General features: G+C 46.6%; 1 protein-coding gene across 1 annotated transcript in view; it reads left to right on the top strand.

Annotated features, from left to right (window-relative positions):
• LOC103604899 (unconventional myosin-XVIIIb-like) overlaps positions 1-20,406 on the top strand; it is a gene marked incomplete at its 3' end in the record, with an annotated part of 141,367 nt that overhangs the window by 34,219 nt on the left and 86,742 nt on the right. Inside the window, exon 12 of the mRNA XM_008589473.1 lies at positions 1,127-1,271. Within this exon, the coding sequence (XP_008587695.1) occupies positions 1,127-1,271 (145 nt within the window). The remainder of the gene's footprint in view (positions 1-1,126; positions 1,272-20,406) is intronic.

The following is a 20,406-nucleotide window of genomic DNA, read 5'->3' as shown; positions in this document are numbered from 1 at the left end:
TTGCTGCACTGGGGATGGAAAGCAAGTATCATCCCAGTTTCCAGGGCAGATCAGTGGTGGCGGCTGTAAGAGGTGATGTCCTGAAAGGAATCTGGACTCACTGGCTTGCTGTGGGATCTTGACTGATTAATGATGTCTGCCATGGGTTCAGCAATATAGGTGGGGCCGTGAGTCAGTATTTGCCAATCATGGCTGGACTTTACAGCCCATGTCCCTTAACATCATGTCTGAGGCCTTCAAGATTGGGTCCCTGCCAGTGTCTCTTGCTTTATCTTCTCCCCTTTACTGTCTGACCCACCTCCAAAAAATAACTGTGTCTGTGTCTGCATTTAATTGACCACCTGTTGTCTTCAAAAATCCCCTTCGCTCATGTGGTTCCCTCTGCCTGTCAGGACCTTTATTACATTAAATTGGTCAGTTTTGCCTATTTATCTCTCAAACTTCAATCACAATTTTGTCTCCTCTTTGACGACATTCTCTTTGGTCCTCTTCGATGGGATTAATTAACCATTTCCTCCTCTGATATCCCATAGTTTCCCTGTTTAGATCTGTAACCTAACACTTAGCCTGTTTCACACACCGGTGCTTTTTTTTTTTTTTTTTTTTTTTTTAAATGACCGGTAAGGGGATGTTAACCCTTGGGCTTGGTGTTGTCAGCACCACGTTCAGCCAGTGAGCGAACCGGCCATCCCTATATAGGATCCGAACCCATGGCCTTGGTGTTATCAGCACCGCACTCTACCAAGTGAGCCACGGGCCGGCCCTCACACCGGTGCTTTTATGTCTCTTTTCTCTTCTACCTTGGGAGGGCCTCAAAGTCAAGGTCTGGGATTTGCTTATCTTTGCATACACAGACCAGAGCCCAGCCCAGATCAGAGCCTCGATAAATCTGTACTGAATGAACACATGAATGAATAGAAATCACACTGTCTTCCAAAGTCAGATAGAAACGATGTTTATAACTTTCCCAGCAGTCTGAGTTTGTATGTCAACACTGCTCAGCTGATTTACTGTTGTGGTAAAGTGACCCACACATTCCCCCAAGACTGAGCCCAGCTTCAAGTTGTGAGTGTGCATTTCTCCATTGTGATGGTCTCTTTTTCTTCCTTTCTCCCTTTGCTCTCAGCCTGAAGACAAGCAAAAGGCGGCGGCTGCCTTTGCCCAGCTCCAGGGTGCCATGGAGACACTGGGCATCTCAGAGAGCGAGCAGCAGGCCATTTGGCGGGTGTTGGCAGCCATCTACCACCTGGGCGCGGCAGGGGCCTGCAAAGGTACGTCCTTCCCGCTGAGCTGACCTGGCTCCAGCTGTCTCCTTTGGCAGGTGCCTGACAAAGCGCTTCTCTCGGTGAAGTGGGGACAGGGTCAATCTGTCATCCTCTGTGTCTCTGGGACTGCTCTTTGGGAGAAAGAAGGAAACAGGCCTGGATTTTTAAAGAAAACCTTCTAGATCAGTGCTATCCAGAACTTTCTGCAATAATGGAGATGTTCTCTATCTAGGGTGTCTAGTACAGTAGCCACTAGTTGCATGTGGCCATTGAGCACTTGAAATGTAGCTAGTATGGACTGAGGAATTGAATTTTTAATAGTATTTAATTTTAATTTTAATTTAAGTAACAATACGTAGCTAGTGGCTACTGTACTTGTCAGAGCAGCTCTAGAATATGTGAGAGAAGGTTGGGTTCAAGCAGTGAAGGTGCCGTATTTCTATCTAGACATCCTGGAGCTGATACCACCATATGTGATGAAACTGATCTTGCCATCCTTCTCCCCCATCTTAATTATCTGTTTGCTGATTGTCCCTACTTCAACCCGGTCTCCCAAGTGATTCCAACCATCCCTCCCCTCACCCTCTCCCTATCCAATCATTCATTTTGATTTGTATAGACTCTCTGTGACATTATTTCTGTCCTGGCTTGTCTATCCTTATTGTCATCCCTTGGACTAGGTGTTTGCCTTTTTCTTCTTTTGCTTGGACTGTTGCAGTAGCCACCTCGCCAGTGCCTTCACTCCTCCTTTTATCCATCCTCATAATGACTCAGGCTCCTTTCTGTAACAGACCCATTGTGCCATTCCCCTATTTAGGATCCTCCTGAGGCTCTCCCTCACCTGCTAAATCAAGTAAAATTCCTGGGCTTGGCATTCAAGGCTCCTTACCTCCCTAACCAGTCTCTTCTGCTATCTCTTTAAGATGTTCTGGGGAGAGAGTTGGGATCAAGAGCCCTGTGGCTCCTGCCTTCACGGGGCTTACATGGCCTAGCTCTTTCCAGTAGGGAGTGACTTCCTTTGGGCCCAGAACAGAGAGTTGGAACTTACTTGCCAAATGCCCACGTGTGTGAATTGAGGTCTGGGACTGTGTGTTGGCTCTGGCTGACATTCTGGGCCATTCCTCTGTGGGACGGCAGACTCCTAGAGAAGATGCTGGCACATCATTCTCACCATTCCCATATTTGTGAGCCCTGGGGCTCGTTCCTTTGATTCTAATTCATTTGAGCCACATGAATTGGCCTGCTGACTTGATTTTGGAAATTTCTAGAAGTCATGCTGAGTCAGAAGTAAGTAAGGTGGGAATTCCCAGTTGGTTCAAGCTGTGGACTGACATGCTTGGCTGGGCAAATATGAAAAAAAGCAAACACCACTTGCCTTTCCAGAAATCAGCCATGGGCCATGCTCGGCACCTGGGCTGTTTGGGCATTGCCACTGTTTTGCTCACGGGGCTGTGATGTCTCTGGCTGAGCTTCCTGGGGCCAATCAAATTGTGCACACCAGGGTGTGGGAAAACAGTTCCATCTCCAGCCTGAGGTGAGTTTCTCTTCCTGCAACACTAGTCACTGGTTAGGAACCCCCAGCTCTGCATCTGACTTCATCTATCCTAGGGGTTGGCAAACTATGGCTCGTGAGCCAAATCCGGCCCACTGCCTGCTTTTGTACAGCTTGTAGACTAAGACTAGTTTTTATGTTTCAGTTTGATGAAAAAGTGTCTATATCAATAATATTTCAGGGCACATGAAAATTATATGGTATTCAAATTATAGTTCCATAATTAAGGTTTTCTTGGAGCACGGCCACGTCCATTCATTTACTTGGCTGTGGCTGCTTTCCCTCTACAGGGACAGAGTTGCATAGTTGAGACAGAGATTTTAAGGCCTGCAAAGCTTAAAATAATTACTGCTTGGCCCTTTATAGAAAACTTTACAGTATACCATCCCCACAGAGGGTCACAGAGTTCAGGGGTGTGTGTGCCCCTGAACGGCCTAATTATGCTCTGAGAAAATTCCTCCATCCTTCTCAGATCCAGCCAAATCAGGAACAGGATGTCAGGATTCCAGCTCTGCCCCCATCTTACTGTGTGATCTTGAGCAAATCAGCTTCCTCTCTCTGATCTCCATTTTCTCACAGGTGAAATTCTAGAATTGGACCAGGTTAGAGGTTCTTAACCTGGTGTCTATGTAACCAAGGTTTTATGTATGGATTTCAGGGGGTGTATTAGTTTCCTAAGACTGTTCTAACAAATTATCACAAACTTGGTGGCTTAAAACAATAGTAATTTATTCCCTCTCACAGTTTTGGAGACCAGAAGTCTGTAATTAAGATGTCAGCAGGACCGTGCTCCCTGCAAAGGTCCTAGGGAAGGATCCTTTCTTGCTTCTCCCAGCTTCTGGTGGCTCCAGGTGTTCCTTGCCTTGTGACCACATCACTCTAGTCTCTGACTCTGTCTTCATGTGGCCTTTCTCTCTGTGTTTGCATCTTCTATCTCTAATAAGAACACTTGCCTTTGGATTTAGAGCCCATTTGGGTAATCTCAAATGGTCTCATCTTGAGGTCCTGAACTAATTACATCTGCAAAGACCCTTTTTTCAAATAAGGTCATATTTACAGATTCCAGGGGTTAGAACTTGAACATATCTTTTTGGGGGTACCATTGAACTCACTACAGGGAGTCATAATAGATCTTCAAGTGGCATGCCAAATTGTGTGTGGAGGTACATTTTTCTGGGGAGAGATGAAATATACAGCTTTCACCAAAGGGATACTTGACCCCTAAAAGTTTAGGAACTACCAAAATCCATGGTATCTAAAGCCCATTCTAGATACACCTGCCTGGAATTTTGGTTTCCCCTTTCACTTAATTATAGCATTTTAAATCTAGAAAGAGCCTCAGGGAAGTGTGATGGATTACTTAAGATATACTACTACTACTGCCACTACTAATAAAATAGTAATAGTAATCACAATAAACACAATGACAGCCAGCATTTATTTAGCACTGACTAGTCACTAGGCATTGTTCTAGTCATTTTATATGTATTCACTCATGAAATTCTCACAATATTTCAAGAGGTGGGTGCTATTGTTATCCCATTTTATATAAGAGGAAAGTAGGGCAAAGAGAGGTTGAATGACTTGCCCAAGGTTTCACAGCTAGGAATTGACAGATCTGAACTCTGAGAGTCTAGCTCCAGAATCCAATCTCATAACATTGCAGGAGTAGGTGGTGAGAGGAGGAGGAGCCACCTAGGTTTTACATGATTAGTTTTTGCTCTAGATCTCCTCTGAGCACAGGGCCCTTTTCACACAACTCAAAGGTGGAAGTTTTCCCTTTTTCATGAGGCTGTGGGCTAGCTAGGCTGAAAGGTTCCTCTCAAACCCTCTACACCCTGGAGATCTTGATTTCCATGTGGGGAAGGACAGACAGGGGCTTGTCTTACAGATTCCGTGGCCATTGCTGAGGTTCAGAAAGGACTATGAAGGTACCAGTACCAGGGAGAGAGCATTTGATTGGCCCAGCTGGGATCTGAACTCTGAAAGTCTAGTCATGCTTGGGTCACATGACTATTTCCTTGGCCCCGATAGGCTGGGGCTTCTTGACTGACAGCCCCACCAAAGCTACACTCCAGGAGGAGAGTTTCTTCCCAGAAGTCTCAGGTCACTATCTTGGTCTTCTACAAACTCTAAAGTAGTGTGTCTTTCTGTACGTATCTCCAGGAGAAGCAGAATTTTTATTTTCAGCATGGGTTTCTGAGTGTGGAGACTAAGTTGATTTCCCTTGATCATACAAGCTATAAGGAGTCACCTCATAGAGGCAGAAGTGTGAGAAAATGGCAAACCGGGGCCAGGAAACTAAGTTTCTTATTTCACACCATCTACCTTAGCTGAGGACTTCTGACAATCTTGCCACTGTCAAGCCTTTTCACAAGAGCCATCCCCAATCCCTTAGATGAGTCAACAGCGACTTGTGCTGAGACTTGTGCTGGATAGAGGAAGGAATGTGAGAAGCTGTGAGGATGTTGGCCCTTCTTGTGAATTCTCCATTTATTTGGAGAGACGAGACTTCTAAACCCAAAACCATCAGGTAGCTTTGTTAGCTGCTTGAGATTGGGGCTGTGATTGCATAGCCCAAACCAGTAAAGCCGTGACAGTTCAGAGGTGGGGCACAGACATCTATGCTTAGGGGATGTGTGGGAGGAAGCAAACCTATTTTACAGAATGGTAAACTGAGGTTCTGAAGGTCTAGGTGCACCAAGTACAGGATGTGGGCTCTTCAGTGAGGTAGATTTGGGTTTAAAACAGAACTTCTCCGAACTTCAGTATCCTCTTCTTTCAATGGGCTAAGAGTAGGGTTGATGTGAGGATCAAATGGGATTAAAAAAGAGGAAGCTGATTTAGGCTGGGTTCCCCCAGAAGCAGCCCTGAGACAAAGATTTGGGGGCATGTGGCTTATATGGAAGGGGATCCCAGGAGCCACCCGCAGGGGAAGTGAGAAGTGAGCCAGGGAAGGAAAGGATGTGTTAGGAGCAGCTCGCCTCTGGGCAATTGAGGCTCAGCCCCACTGGTGACCTCTGGGAGACCTTGAGGAACATGCTTCCTCATCGTCTTACCCAAAAGGCAGGATGCTAGGATATTGATCCAGGGACTCAGGAAGCCCCCTGGCCTATTGGTGTGTCACCAGAGAAGTGAAGCAGCTCCATTTGATTTCTGAGTTTCTCCTCCTGGAGGAGGTGGGCGCCCCCTGTGATGTGAGCTCAGGGATGTAAATGCCTGTGACGATAAAAGAGAAAGTCACTTTTATAAATATTTTATTAATACATGATTATGGCAATAATTTCTCCCAGCCCTCCTCCCACCCTACCTAATAAATTATTTTAAGAAGAGATGCTGTCAGTCTGCCTGGGAGACCTGCCCAATGATTTACTTACTGTATATTATGCTTTGGAAGATTTCATAATAGGTTGCTTTAAAATCAGCTATTAAGAATTTCTAAGTCGTATATAAATGTCTTTGCTTTGTGTCATAACAGATCATTTTGAAATATATTAAGAATCATTTCCATTAATCAAGGTTTTTTTTTTATTATTAAAGTGATACTTTCCTACGAGTGTGCCTGGCTTCATAACTTATTTTGAGAGACTAGATCCTATTTTTAAAAACCAGTATCAGTCACTGTGGGGAGATTTTGGGCCTTATAACCAGACCCAGGATTTCTGAATTGTTACAGCAATAACAACAACCACCACTAATACTGTTTCATGTTTGTTGATTTCAAAAGCACTTGCTCTATACCTCTATTATGCCTTTTGATCCAATCAGATTTATGCAATAATCCAGTGAGAAAAAATAGTGTCATGGGCAAGAGTCAGGAGTCAGCCTGCTACCTGGCCTTTCTGACCCTCAGTTTCCTCCTCTGTAAAATGGGACTAACAATGGTACCAATTTGAAGGCTTGTGGTGGGGATTAAATAAGTCAATGCTAAAAGTGTGGAGCACGGGAGTTGACTCATGGTGGGGGCTTCATAAGAGTTCACTTTCATCCAGCTCCATTTTATAGACAAGCAGACAGGCTCAGAGAAGGTATGTTACTTACTTAGAATCACACAGCCACTACATTCCAGAGTGAGGTTTGGGCCATTCTCTTTTTCCTGGGACCTTTGTGCTGAATGCTTATAGACCTGATGAAGTCACTGTGTCCTCAGAACAGCATGGGAAGGGTAAGAACTATTATGATGCCCATTTCACAGATGAAGAGACTGAGACCCACCAGAGAGGTTCACTCACATTCTTTAAGACACACAGCTAAAGACAGAGATGGGATTGGACTCAGGTCCGCCTGAACTCTGAGCCTAGCTCCGGGACCACACATCCTACCTCCCAAGCACCCTGTTCTGCTGCCTCCAGCAGGCCTACAATTCAATTAGATTCTGCTGCTAACCACCCAGAGATAGTGCAGACCCCACAGGCTAAGGGCTCAGTCCCATGAGACTGCTCCCACTTCAGACACCAGTTGCAAGTCCTGGGCCTCCCATACTTCCAAATGATGGGCTATAAATCCAGGGTTACCCCAGCCCCCTCCTCGGGTTTGATGATTTGCTAGAATGACTCACAGAACTCAGGGAAACACTTACTTATGTTTACCAGTTTATTATAGAGAACACGACTCAGGAACAGTCAGATTGAAGAGATGTATATGACAAGGTATAGGGGAGAGGGTGCAGAGCTTCCAGGCCCTCTCCAGGCAGGACACCTTCCCAGCACTGAGATGTGTTGGAAGCTCTCCAAACCCCAGTGTTTATGGAGGTTTCTTATGTAGAGATGATTAATCATTGGCCATTGGTGATTGACTCAGTCTCCAGCCCCAAAGTTTCAACACTTCAACCCTACCTTGGTCTTTCTGAAGATCCCCCCACTCCCATCCTTGAAGCTATCTTGGGGCCCCTGGACACCAGTCATCTCATTAGTGCAAAAAAGGCAGTCTTACCACTCTGGAGATTCCAAAGTGGTTTTGGAGCTATAAGTCAGCAACTGGAGACAAACACTGAATATAATGTACCTCAAAAAGTTCATGGAAAAATAGAATTAAAAAATAATATGAGTCTTTCCGTGAACTGGTTTTTTTATTGAAACATAATTGATTGTACATGTTTGTGGGGTACAGAGTTGAGTATCCATACTTGTGTACAATATGTGATGATCAAATCAGGATAATTAGCATATTCATCATTACAAAAAGTAATCATTCTTTTTTCCATTAACCAGTTTCTTGCCAACCTCCTTTTCCTCCCCTCCCCCATTTCCACCTCTAGTAACCACAGTTCTGTTCCCTCCTTTTGAAAGTTCAATGCATTATTGATTGTTGTTTGTTTGTTTCTTTCTTTCTTTCTTGGCTCCCACTTATGAGTAAGGACATGCGGTATTTCTCTTTCTGTGCCTGGCTTATTTCACTTAACATAATTTTCTCCAGGCTCATCCATGTTGCTAGAGGTTCCTCAAACAATTACAGATAAAACTGCCGTACAATCCAGCAATCCCACTGCTGGGTATATACCAAAGGAATGGAAATCATCATGTGGAAGGGACACCTGCACTCCCATGTTTATTGCAGCTCTATTTATAATAGCCAAGATATGGAACCAACCTAAATGTTCATTGATAACAACTGGATAAGGAAAATGTGGTATATGTACACCATAGAATACTATTATGCCATAAAAAAGAATGAAATTCTGCCATTCGCCCCACGAACTTTTTGAAGTGCCCTTGTATATTATCACAGGCTTCAAGCCTGAGCAGCAGCCCCAGGCCAGCTGGTTGTGTGGTCTCCAGTCAGGGGCATATAAGCCATTGATCCCCAGAGTCTTGGGTCAACCCAAACAGGGCCAGGACAGTCGGTGTGATGAGGACTGAATCGCGGATGCTGAACGGGGAACGGGAGGAGATCTTTCCTTTCCAGTGTCATTCTCTTGCCTCACTCTGGGCACTGTCACTTCCTCTTTCCTTTCTGGAAATTCCTTCCATTTTTTCTGCTTTAAAAGGGCACCGGCCCTTCTTAAATGCTACCCTGTGCAAACGGGGAACGGGAGGAGATCTTTCCTTTCCAGTGTCATTCTCTTGCCTCACTCTGGGCACTATCACTTCCTCTTTCCTTTCTGGAAATTCCTTCCATTTTTTCTGCTTTAAAAGGGCACCGGCCCTTCTTAAATGCTACCCTGTGCACACACAGGGTGTTCCCAGGGGCTGAGGTTACCACACGGTCCCTGCTTGGTTCTATTCTGCCCATGAGCTCCAGTGCCAACATCACACAAGCCCTAGCAGCAACTCCTTAGGGTGCCCTGAGCTTCCTCCTTTGGGGGTCACATCACATTCCCACTGAAGCCCCATCAGGTCCCCTCTGACCCCTGAGTTCTGCAAGGTTGTGCCACTGGGAACTTACCCCTCTCTTTCTGTGTGCCTTTGACTCCTACAACATGGTGTCCTTTATTACTGGAGGCTTTCTGGTGCTGCCTGCGGGGGGTCTGGATTATCTCATCATCAGCCAGGTACCCTGGGCAGTCTCAAAGTCAGAGAGGACCCCTCCCTTCAGGATGTGGCAGGCGAAAGGACATGGGTACCCCTGGCCTTTGGATCTTAGGAAACCTGCCCTCATGGTGGCAGAGAGGCTGCCTCCCTCCCTCTCTCCCTCTCTCTGTATAGTGTCCACACCTCCTTTCTGTCTCTCAGGCTCACCCTTGCTGACGGGTGCCTTGGGAAGACAGTGGGAGGGGGTTCTGAGGGTCAGTACCACAAGGCAGGCAGAAAACACCAGGTGATTGATTTGACATCGTGCTTGGTTTGCTATTCACCAAGGCTTACGGCTCGGGCTATCCCTGTGGAGCCATTAGACAATCATTCATCCAAGCTTGTGTTTCTCCCTTTGGCAAAATATGGCCTGTGGACAATTAGCTGGCACCCATGTGTTTTGAATAGCAGCTAATGGATGCTGTCTGGAGCTTACTTGATAAGGAGAGAGTGGGGAGGAGGGAAGAGCTGGGACCCTGGAATTGAACAGAGCTGGGTTCAAATCCAGCCTACTGGTGGTGTGATCTACCCTGCGTAAGTGATTTCACCTCTCTGGACCTCAGTTTTTTTTATCTGTAAAATGACAATAACCCCATCTGCCTTCTACAGTCACTCTAGAATCGGATAGTGCTTGTATAACACCTGGCACGTAGGAGGTATTCAATAGGCCGTCGCTCTCATCTTTGCAAAGCACTTTTGTTGTCGGTTCTTTCTGTTGGCATTAAAGCCTGCCCCCAGGTGATCTGGGTGGGGGTTATGAAGCCCATTTGGCAGGTGAAACACTTGCCTGGTTGAGAGGTGAAGGCTCCTCTCCTAAATGCACAAACTCTGTGCTAGTGAAAGGCAGGTGCAGAAACAGGATCCAGTTCTGGACTCTCAGTCCAGTGCTCTTTCCACAGCTTAACGAAGGTCCAGAGGGCCAAGGACAGTGCAGGGCAGTGGTTAGAGCACAGTTTGGAGTGACATAGACCTGGGATCAAATTGAAGTGAGAATTCCATCACTTGCTAGCTTTATGGCTGTTCAGTTACTACGCTATACAAAAAATGAGCCCCAAACTCTGTGGCTTAAACAATAATCATTTAATTATTTCCCAAGTCTTCTGTGAATCTGCAATTTGGAAGGGCTCAGCTGGCTTGGGGTTCTGTCATGTGGCTGCAGTCAAGTGGTGGCTGATGCTGAAACAGTGGAAAGCTGGAGAAGCCTGGGACTGCTGGGCGTGTTTCTCCCTTCATGGGGTCTCAGATCTCTCCAGGTGGGCTGGTTGGGCTTCCTTATGGCATGGTGGCTTTGGGGCTTCAAGTGCAAGTTTCCAATGAGCAAGGTGGAAGCAGCATTGCCTCTTCTAAGCTGCATCACTTCTGCCATGTTTTTTTTGTAGTCAGGGTGTCAAAGCCTCAAAGGCTGAGGGAAGAGCCCCCATCCTGGCTGGGGGAGTGGCAAGGCTCTAGAACATATAGAGTGGGAGATATTGGTGTGGCCATATTTTGCCACAGTGGCCTTGGGCAAGTAACTTAAACTTTCTGAAGCTAAGTTTTCATGCCTGTAAAACAGGATTGAAAAGAGTAGTGACTTCACAGATGTTCTGCACAGATGAACTGAGAGGCTGTATGGAGAGCGTTTTTTAGTACAGGGCCAGGTAGATAAATATGAGTTCACCGTTGTAAATTAGGGTGTTGCAAAGCTTGTAGAGTTCCACAGCCAATGCTTCTCGGCTCCCTGCTGAGGTGGAGAGAGGATGTTCCCTGGGCCTTTTGCTCTCTGCTTTTATTACCAATGGTCCCCACCATCCTCTAATACCCCCTAAGGACCCTCTTCCCACAGAAGAATAAATCAAGGATAAACTCCGTGCCCTCTTTGCAGCAAGAAACAATTTCTCTACCTTGAGGCCTCTTGGCTGTATGAGATTAAAATCAGACACAATACTCTTCCCAGGAATGATCTCTGTTCACAAAATCCTCTGAGTCTCCCTGTTCTCTGCCTCAGCCTAGAGCTGGGGGTCACTTTGCGTGCATTCTCTCTTAACTTTCACAGCAACCCTGACAGGTAGGGAAGGAATCATCATTTTGTAATTCAGGATGTTGAGGCTCAGAGAGATTATGCAACGTTGTCAAAGTCAAACAGCATCATGTGGGGTGGAGCCAAGATTAGAAATCAGTGCCTTTCTGCCTCCCAAACTCCTGCCCTTCTCTATGAGGCTGCCTGGCTGGCCAAGTTGTTGGGTGCTCCCTGGGTGCTGGGACCTCCACCCTCTCTCTTAAGAGCTCCATTTTAGCTCTGCCCTATCTCTATCCATTCCTCCAATCTCCATCCAGTCCTCCATCTAGAAAGTTGTCCTGCCAAACTGTATGGAGGAGAGCTCAGAACTGAGGCTAAAGGCATGGGCTCTGGGACCAGGGTGACCTGTGTTCAATCCTGGTTGAGCTTGTTGACTCCTTTGACTGCTGAGACTCAGTGTTCTCAACTGTAAAATGGAGTAATAATAGTACCTTCCTACTAGGGTTCTTATGAGGCTTGCATTGCTTAATTTGAATATTTAAGCTCTGTCATTGTTATTCTTGTCATTATTATTAGTGGAAAATTTGTCCACTGCCCAGTGGAGATTTTTCCAGTGAAGCTTAGGAGGGAGGCTGACCAGGGTTCTTATGAGGCTTGCATTGCTTAATTTGAATATTTAAGCTCTGTCATTGTTATTCTTATTATTATTATTAGTGGAAAATTTGTCCACTGCCCAGTGGAGATTTTTCCAGTGAAGCTTAGGAGGGAGGCTGACCTGAGCTGGGTCTTTAATCCCCTCCAATTTCTGTGGTCCTGTAGCTGTAAGAGACAATGTGTACTCGCCCCAGAAAGTCAGACTATTTGTCACTCTGCCCACCCTCCCTCTTGACTTTACAAACATGACAGTCATGGGCAAAATCCAACATGGTGACAGGGATGCCTGTCTCAATGGCAGTGTCTCTTTGTTTCCTTTTCCTCTGAAGGCAGATGGAGAGTTTAATTTATTTGTCTCTCATTAAATGTGCCCATCTATACTTGACGCTGACCCATTGCCTAATATACAACACAGGCAGACCCACATATAACCCAAGGAGGGGCCTTGTAATGGGGTGATGGAGGGAGGCTGCCGTTCGACTGCAGCTCTCATCCCACCGCATAAAGATGTCAGCCCCTGGATGGATGGGGCTGTAACTCGGGAAGCCCAGAGGTGCCCGCCAGGGGGGTAGACGATATCGAGAATGACAAAGGCCCAGCCCCGTGCCTTCTGCCGGAATGCCCGACATCTTCAGCAAGCGTAGTCCATCTAGGGGTAGGAGGAGGTGGCCGGACCGTCTCTGAGCTGGGCCAAGACCCTGCGTGTGGAAGGCCCATGATGTCAGCAGCAGTGATGGTACGAACAGAGCGCGGCAGCCCTATGCCCAAGTGCTTTGTGACGTATGTCACTATTTTTATTGTTTGAAACAATTGTATGAATTATACTTGAACACTGTCTTTCTAAAAAAAATGGAAAGATGGGCCGGCCCGTGGCTCACTCGGGAGAGTGCGGTGCTGATAACACCAAGGCCCCGGGTTCGGATCCTACATAGGGATGGCCGGTTCGCTCACTGGCTGAGCGTGGTGCTGACAACACCAAGTCAAGGGTTAAGATCCCCTTACCGGTCATCTTTTGAAAAAAAAAAAANAATTTGAATATTTAAGCTCTGTCATTGTTATTCTTATTATTATTATTAGTGGAAAATTTGTCCACTGCCCAGTGGAGATTTTTCCAGTGAAGCTTAGGAGGGAGGCTGACTTGAGCTGGGTCTTTAATCCCCTCCAATTTCTGTGGTCCTGTAGCTGTAAGAGACAATGTGTACTCGCCCCAGAAAGTCAGACTATTTGTCACTCTGCCCACCCTCCCTCTTGACTTTACAAACATGACAGTCATGGGCAAAATCCAACATGGTGACAGGGATGCCTGTCTCAATGGCAGTGTCTCTTTGTTTCCTTTTCCTCTGAAGGCAGATGGAGAGTTTAATTTATTTGTCTCTCATTAAATGTGCCCATCTATACTTGACGCTGACCCATTGCCTAATATACAACACAGGCAGACCCACATATAACCCAAGGAGGGGCCTTGTAATGGGGTGATGGAGGGAGGCTGCCGTTCGACTGCAGCTCTCATCCCACCGCATAAAGATGTCAGCCCCTGGATGGATGGGGCTGTAACTCGGGAAGCCCAGAGGTGCCCGCCAGGGGGGTAGACGATATCGAGAATGACAAAGGCCCAGCCCCGTGCCTTCTGCCGGAATGCCCGACATCTTCAGCAAGCGTAGTCCATCTAGGGGTAGGAGGAGGTGGCCGGACCGTCTCCGAGCTGGGCCAAGACCCTGCGTGCGGGAGGCCCATGATGTCAGCAACAGTGATGGTACGAACAGAGCGTGGCAGCCCTACGCCCAAGTGCTTTGTGACGTATGTCACTATTTTTATTGTTTGAAACAATTGTATGAATTATACTTGAACAGTCTTTCTAGAAAAAATGGAAAGAGTACAGAAGAACACAGAGTAAAAAAAAGAAGTCCCACTTCATACTCCAAATCCCACTGCCCTCAAAAGTGACCACTGTTAACAGTTTGGGGTGTATTCTTCCTTCGGGCTTTTTTCTTTTTAGTTAATAAACTTAAATGTTTAGAGCAGTTTTAGGTTTGCAGAAAAATTGAGCAGAAAGTACAGAGTTCCCACATACCCCTTTCCCCCCTCCCCACCGTCCCCTCAGGACTAACATCTTCTTACTAGTTACAACTGATGAACCAATACTGACACTATCATTAGCTAAAATCCAGTTGACATTAGTCTTCACTCTCTGTGTTGTACAGTTCTATGGATTTTGACAATTGTATGATGTCATGTGTCCATCATTACAATATCATACAGGATAGTTTTGCTGCTCTAACAGGCTGGGTTTTTTCCTTTACACTTTTGATTTGAAATAATTATAGACTCATAGGATGTGGCAAAAATTCATACATAGAGTCCCAAAAACCCTTCTCCCCACTTGCCCCAGTTATGGCATCCTTCATAGCTGCAGTACATAACAAAACCAGGAAAATGATGTTGGCCTTTGCAAACTGGGCATTTAGCTACTACATCTATGCACATAACAAATATACAGGTTGGTAGGTTGCTTGTTGCTTTTTACACCAATGGGTTCCACCATCTCCATTTCTATGCCCTTTGCTTTTTGCCTGTCTTGCTGTCTCTGGCTTCTTTCCACACCAGAAAATAGTGATGTCCCTAACTATCCTTGTTTACTGCAGGGGTTTGCTGGGAGTGGATGGGGCTCTGTTTCCATGCAGTTCTCCTGCTGATGAGCATTCAGGTCATTTCCTGCTTTTTGGGTATTATAAATAACCCCACACAGAAAACCCTTGCACATAGATGGCTGTGCACATGAGTGAGCATTTTGGAGGTGTGGTTTCCTGGAAGTGGGACTGCCAGGTCAAAGAGTGTGTCCCATGTTTAACATATTGATGAACGTGGCCCAGTTCAACTCCCTGGATGTTTACACTGGTTGATTGGCTCATGTAACACCCTCACAAGCCTGTGGGGTAGGAACTATTGTTATCATTTCCATTTGTAGATGGGAAAGCTGAGGCTCAGAGAAGTGAGGTCACTCACTCAGGGTCACACAGCTCTAAGTGGCACAAAGCTGGACCCTCTGCGTGCCATGCACTGTGTCGCTAGGGGTCAGAGGAAGACTTAGGATTTTTAAATGGACCTGCCGTCTCCACTTTAGGTATGTTACCTCTGTTCTCTCCTCCAGGACGAATGCTTGTCCTGTGCTCTCTTTGCTTCTCCGAACTCACTTCTATTTCCTTAAGTGAAGCACGCAGGCACAGAGGAGCCGAGGCCAGGCCCCCGTCAGAGGTTTCTCACTGTGGCTCAGCAGTCTGCTTCACTCGCCTCCAATTCTGAGGGACTTCTTCCTTCCTTCCCCTCTACCCCAGCTGCTTTCTGCCCTTCATGAGACAAGCTTCACCCCTTCACCAGGTGTTCAGAGACCAGAGTACATGCACCTCCCCTCTATTTTTCCCATGAGTGCTACTTAGGGTTGCTGTCTGGGGCCCAGCTGGCTGGGACCAGCTTTGCTCATTTCTCCCAGCTCTGAATTAAAGGATGTCAAGAGTTGTAGAGTCAGGAGGAGCAAGACAGCTGCGGTCTGGGCCTGGCTGGCTTCCCTGCGCAGAGGGCTCAGCCTCCTCTAGCTTGATTGGCCCAGGGCTCTGGCGACCCCATAGAGACCTCCCTTCATGGTTGTAAAAGGCAAGAAGTCACTTGGTTCCTGATGGGGCGGAGAATACAAGTGCTGGAAAGAGGCTTAGACTGTGGCAGGCCCTCTTTGTACAGGGCAGGGTCCGAGGCCCAGAGAAGGGAAGAGACTAGCTCAGGGTCACACAGTATGGGGAAGTTGGGACTAGAACTCGGGTCCCCTACTCCTGAGCCATGCTGTTCATACTGAGTGACTCCCTCCCTCCCTCTTGTCTTCCCTCCCTTCCTATCTTCATCATTCTCTTCCTTTCCCCACCCTTGTCTCTCTCCCTTTCTCTTCTCTTTCCTTCTCTTCTATGCCTACTGGATGACAAGCCCCCACTACCCTGGGACACCATCTTTACCTTCCAAGAAAAAATTTTGATCCAATCAAGAGAGATAGACTCAGACAAGTGCATTCGATGATGCTGGGCAAGAATTCTATGCAGATAGCATCCAAAGTTGAGAATGGTCAGCCCCAACCAAGGGTTCCTAGAGGCGGAGACCCTTGAGTTGAACCTTGAAAACAGAAGAAATTAGGGAGGGTGCCCTAGGCAGAGGAACCCAAGTGAGCAAAAACATGGTGTCTTGAGTCAGCACAGCAGGTTCAAGGTCTTCATTCTCCATGTGTGGGCTGGTGCCTGCTAAAGGAATCAATCCAAGGGCCCCTGCACTGGTGCTGGAGACTGCAGTGGAGCTCTGGTTAAGAGAGGACTATCACATAGCCTGGCATCCTGGAGATTTCNGACTGCAGTGGAGCTCTGGTTAAGAGAGGACTATCACATAGCCTGGCATCCTGGAGATTTCAGTGATCTGTCCTTGGACCCAGCACCCCCGAGGCCTGTCCCCTCCTGGGCCCTGTCCCATCCAAGTGCCTTCCTGTGGCTACAGGCCTTGCATCCTCTGCCCTGCCCCAGCTGGTGGCTTGGCTCCCTGCCCAACAGCTGGTACCGCCAAGCCTATTCTGGGCCACAGGCAAGGATTTATTCTGCATTTTCTGAGCATATTAAATTCATTCATTAAGCTAGAATGGCTGCTCTGGGATGTAAACAATTATATTTTTAAAAAATGCACACCCAGAAGTGGCCCATGCTGGAAGGCAGAGCTCACCAGCAGCAATCCCTACCCCCAGCCACCCTGCATTGGGATGTTGGGGTGGGGAGGCTGGAACACCTGAGGATTTGGGTTTCAGAGTGAGCAAGCCATTCCCTTGCTTGGTTGCCCTGAAAAAGCCTCACTCCTTCTTTTGGCCTCTGTTTCCCTTAAATAATAACAGCAGCTAACATTTATCTATTGCTTACCATGTGCCAGACACTACTCTAAGAGCTTCAGCCATTTCAACAATCCCATGGAGTAGGTGCTATTACCCCATTTTACAGAAGAGGAAACTGAGGCTCAGAGGGGGGAAAGGACTTGCCTTATGGGGCCTCTTTTAGCTTTGATCACCAGAGACTCCATTAACCTATTGTTGGAGGGTAGACAGCGATGGCTTAGTGAGAACTCCAGCGTGAATGAGTCCTGGACCCATCATTCAGAGACAAAGCATAAAGATAGTAACAATGACAACAATGATAGTGATAAAACTGTTAATTGTTAATATTTACTGAGAACCTCTCTCTTCCAGGCATGATTTAAGTGCTTTCCATGGATTATTCTATTTAATTCTTATGACCTTACATGTAGGTTATACCCATTTTATGGATGAGTAAATAGAGGCTCAAAGAAGTAAGTTACCTCACATCATGAACTTGGGAAGGGGAGGAGCCCAATTTCAGACCCAGGAGTTCTGTTTTTAAAGGTTCCACCTTTATTCTTTATGCCACATCATTTTGCATGGTCCATGGTGTCATCAATCAATAGAATTAGTAATCGTAGCTTTCTGTGTGTTTGTTGCATTGACGAGATTAAGTGCTCAGCACAGGGTCAGGCCTGTGGTGAGTACTCAGGAAATGCTGGCTATTATTGGGCTTTCCTTGGGCCACAGAAAACAGCTTCAAAGGGGACAGTTGGATAAGTTAAGTGTCCCCTGCTCAGCCTGCCTTAGCAAGGGCATGTGAATGTGGAAAGAGCATTGGCAGTGCCAGCAAGGTCTGTTTTTTGTCCTGGATTCTGCCTCACTAGTGGTATGATCTCAGACCAGTCACTCATGGACCTGCTGCTGGTATCACCCCTGTGCCTTTGCTCCTGCGGTTGCCCATGTGACACCTTTCAGCTGAGGTCTACCTGATGGTTCTGGTCCTCAACCTGGATCACCTGCTCTGGGGACACTCCCAAACAACTTCACATCTAATGTCTCATTTCATCCTTAAAATGACCAGATGGGAGAGGAGCCACTCCATTTTACAGATTAGGAAACCAAGGCTCAGAGAGGTGACATCTTTTGCTTAAGATCACACAGCCAGGCTGAAACCATCTTTGGACATCTGGCCTCTTGTTCTTCCTACAATTTTCCACCACCTCAAAGATTCCTCATCAGATTTTGACCTCTGACTTCTTGAACAAAATACTTCAGGAGACCCTCCCCTCCCTTTCCTTCCTCTTGTAAATTCCAATGCATGTTGGTGTATTCAAAGTTCTGAGAAGTCCTGCAAGAAAGCAACTCATTTTGCTGGGCTTAATCAGATGTTGCCCCAACTGATTTGCCCATAGAGGCTTCTTTTCCCCCAGAACACCTGCTTGTATCCCCAAAATGTTGGAGCAGCCTACGTATTTGTTGTCTTCTCAGCTGTTAGAGTATGGGCAGTGAATCATGTTGGATTATGAATAACTTAGCAGAAATTTATAGGCAGCTCATTGGCCAGGCCTTACAGGGAGCACTAACTGTGCAGATGAGCAAAGCCCCTGGGACACATGGGCAACTTTCTTCAAAGCCAGGCAGGTGGACAAATATGTCCAGGTTTGTGGGCTGCATGGCACCTGGGAGCAGCGGGACCAGGCAGGGTCTATAAGAAGCACTAAAAGACTTGATATTCTGGCCTGCAAGAATAAGAAGGTCACGTTTTCCACGGTCCCAGCAATAGAAATTTGCTGAGTGTCCCTGCGCAGAACTTCACAGCTACTTGAGTTGGGTTTGCTCCTGGTTTTTCTTTTTCTGATCTATTTGTCATTTTTAAGGGTGGAATTATCAGAGTACGATGATAATGGAGTTGACATTTATTGAGCAGATTCTGCGCTAAGCATTCTGCACAGATAACCTCATTGACTCTTCAGCAGAACTCGATGGGGTACAGTCTGTTCATCACTCCCATTTTACAGAAGAGGAGACTGAGGCTCAAAGAGTTGACACGACTTCCCCAACATCACATGGTGTTAAGTGGTGGAGGTGGGATTTGAACCCAGGCAGTCTGTCTCTAGAATGTCGCCTTTTCTTGTAGCAGCTATAGCCTTTCAGACTTCTGTTCCCTTCAGCCAGCCTCCTTCTTCACAGGCCTCAGAATTGTAAACCTGTGTGTGAGGAAATGTGAACCAGATGCACCAGCTTCATAAATAAGTCACATAATGTTGAGTAATTTAGCAACAGCACAGCTATTGTTGGAAGGAGAAATAACTTGGTTATTAATAAATGCAGGAGGCCACAGTAATTGATAGCAATTGAATTCATGGTGTGTCGGGGAAAACAGCTATGTTATTTTTTCTTTCTCTCTCTCTCCTTTTTCTGTGTTGCGTATAAAGGGAAAAACCTGCCTCTGCAGGTGGATTTGAGCATCTCGGAAACTATAGTTCCATTACTTTCCCTTCCTCTCTCCTTCCCCTCCCCCTTTCTTTCTCTCATTTCTCTTTTGTTCTCTTTATTCGAATCAAACCTGCCTCTTGCCAGAGAAGTGACGTTGGGTAAGTGACTCAGGTGAGGCCCAGGGTCACCTAGTTAGGTGAGGGCTCTTTCAGCTAAACCAGTATTTCCTAAACTAGTGTCAGATGGAACATCAGACCTGCAAGAGACTCTATAAACACATTCTGAGGCCAAATAAATCTGAACGGAACTTCCCCTTTTTGGAGATTTGCAAGATATACTTTAAAGGCTCTGAGAAGTCCTGCAGTTAAGAAACTTACTTAACCAAGCATCCACCAAATTGATATCATACACAATTCAGTTTTCCTAGTGATAATAGTGAACATCCCATGGGACAACCACTATGAGGAACACCTTTGGGAAGCTCTGACCCTCAACTATCTGGCTGCCCTGCTCTGTTCCACACCCCTTCTACAATCCAGACAGTTATTGACTCAGCCCTGCCAAGCACATGGCTGGAGCCATGCCTCACCCTAGACATGCAACTGGCTTCTGAGGAACAGACAAAAAGGCAGAGAAGGAACAGTGTGCTAAGACGTTGGCTCCTTTTTAGAGAAACTTCCCTTGGCCTCCATCATTGAAGGGGAAACCAAACCAAATCTTGCTAAGGTGGTCATGCTTGGTACCTGCAGCCTTTGAGACTCTCTCTTAGCCTTAACATCCTAGTGGGGGAGCAGATGCTGATACAATGGTTCAAGGGCAAGGTGTTTATGTGGGAAGTGATCCCAGGAGGCACCAGGGAGGGGGTGAGGAAGGGAAATGGGGAAGGAAGGCAGGAACCTTGAGTCCACTTTCCATGAGATCCTTTCTTTCACTAGCAACCAGAAGAATGGCTGGCAACCAAATGCCCACACCAGAAATGGTCTTTGTACTTACTTTTGGGATCATTCTGGACACAGCCTGCTTGCCTCCTGGTGGGTGGAGAGAAAAGCACCTGGACAGAGTGTGTGGTTCCCTCTAGAGTGGTCTGGGGTAGGGAAAAATTCGGAGCCTTCCCTCCCCCAAGG

This window comes from Galeopterus variegatus, unplaced genomic scaffold (assembly GCF_000696425.1).
Source record: "Galeopterus variegatus unplaced genomic scaffold, G_variegatus-3.0.2 Scaffold5466, whole genome shotgun sequence".
Classification (NCBI taxonomy): Eukaryota; Metazoa; Chordata; class Mammalia; order Dermoptera; family Cynocephalidae; genus Galeopterus; species Galeopterus variegatus.
The sequence above is the reverse complement of the archived record's forward strand: the minus strand, read 5'-3'. Positions and strand labels throughout refer to the sequence as shown.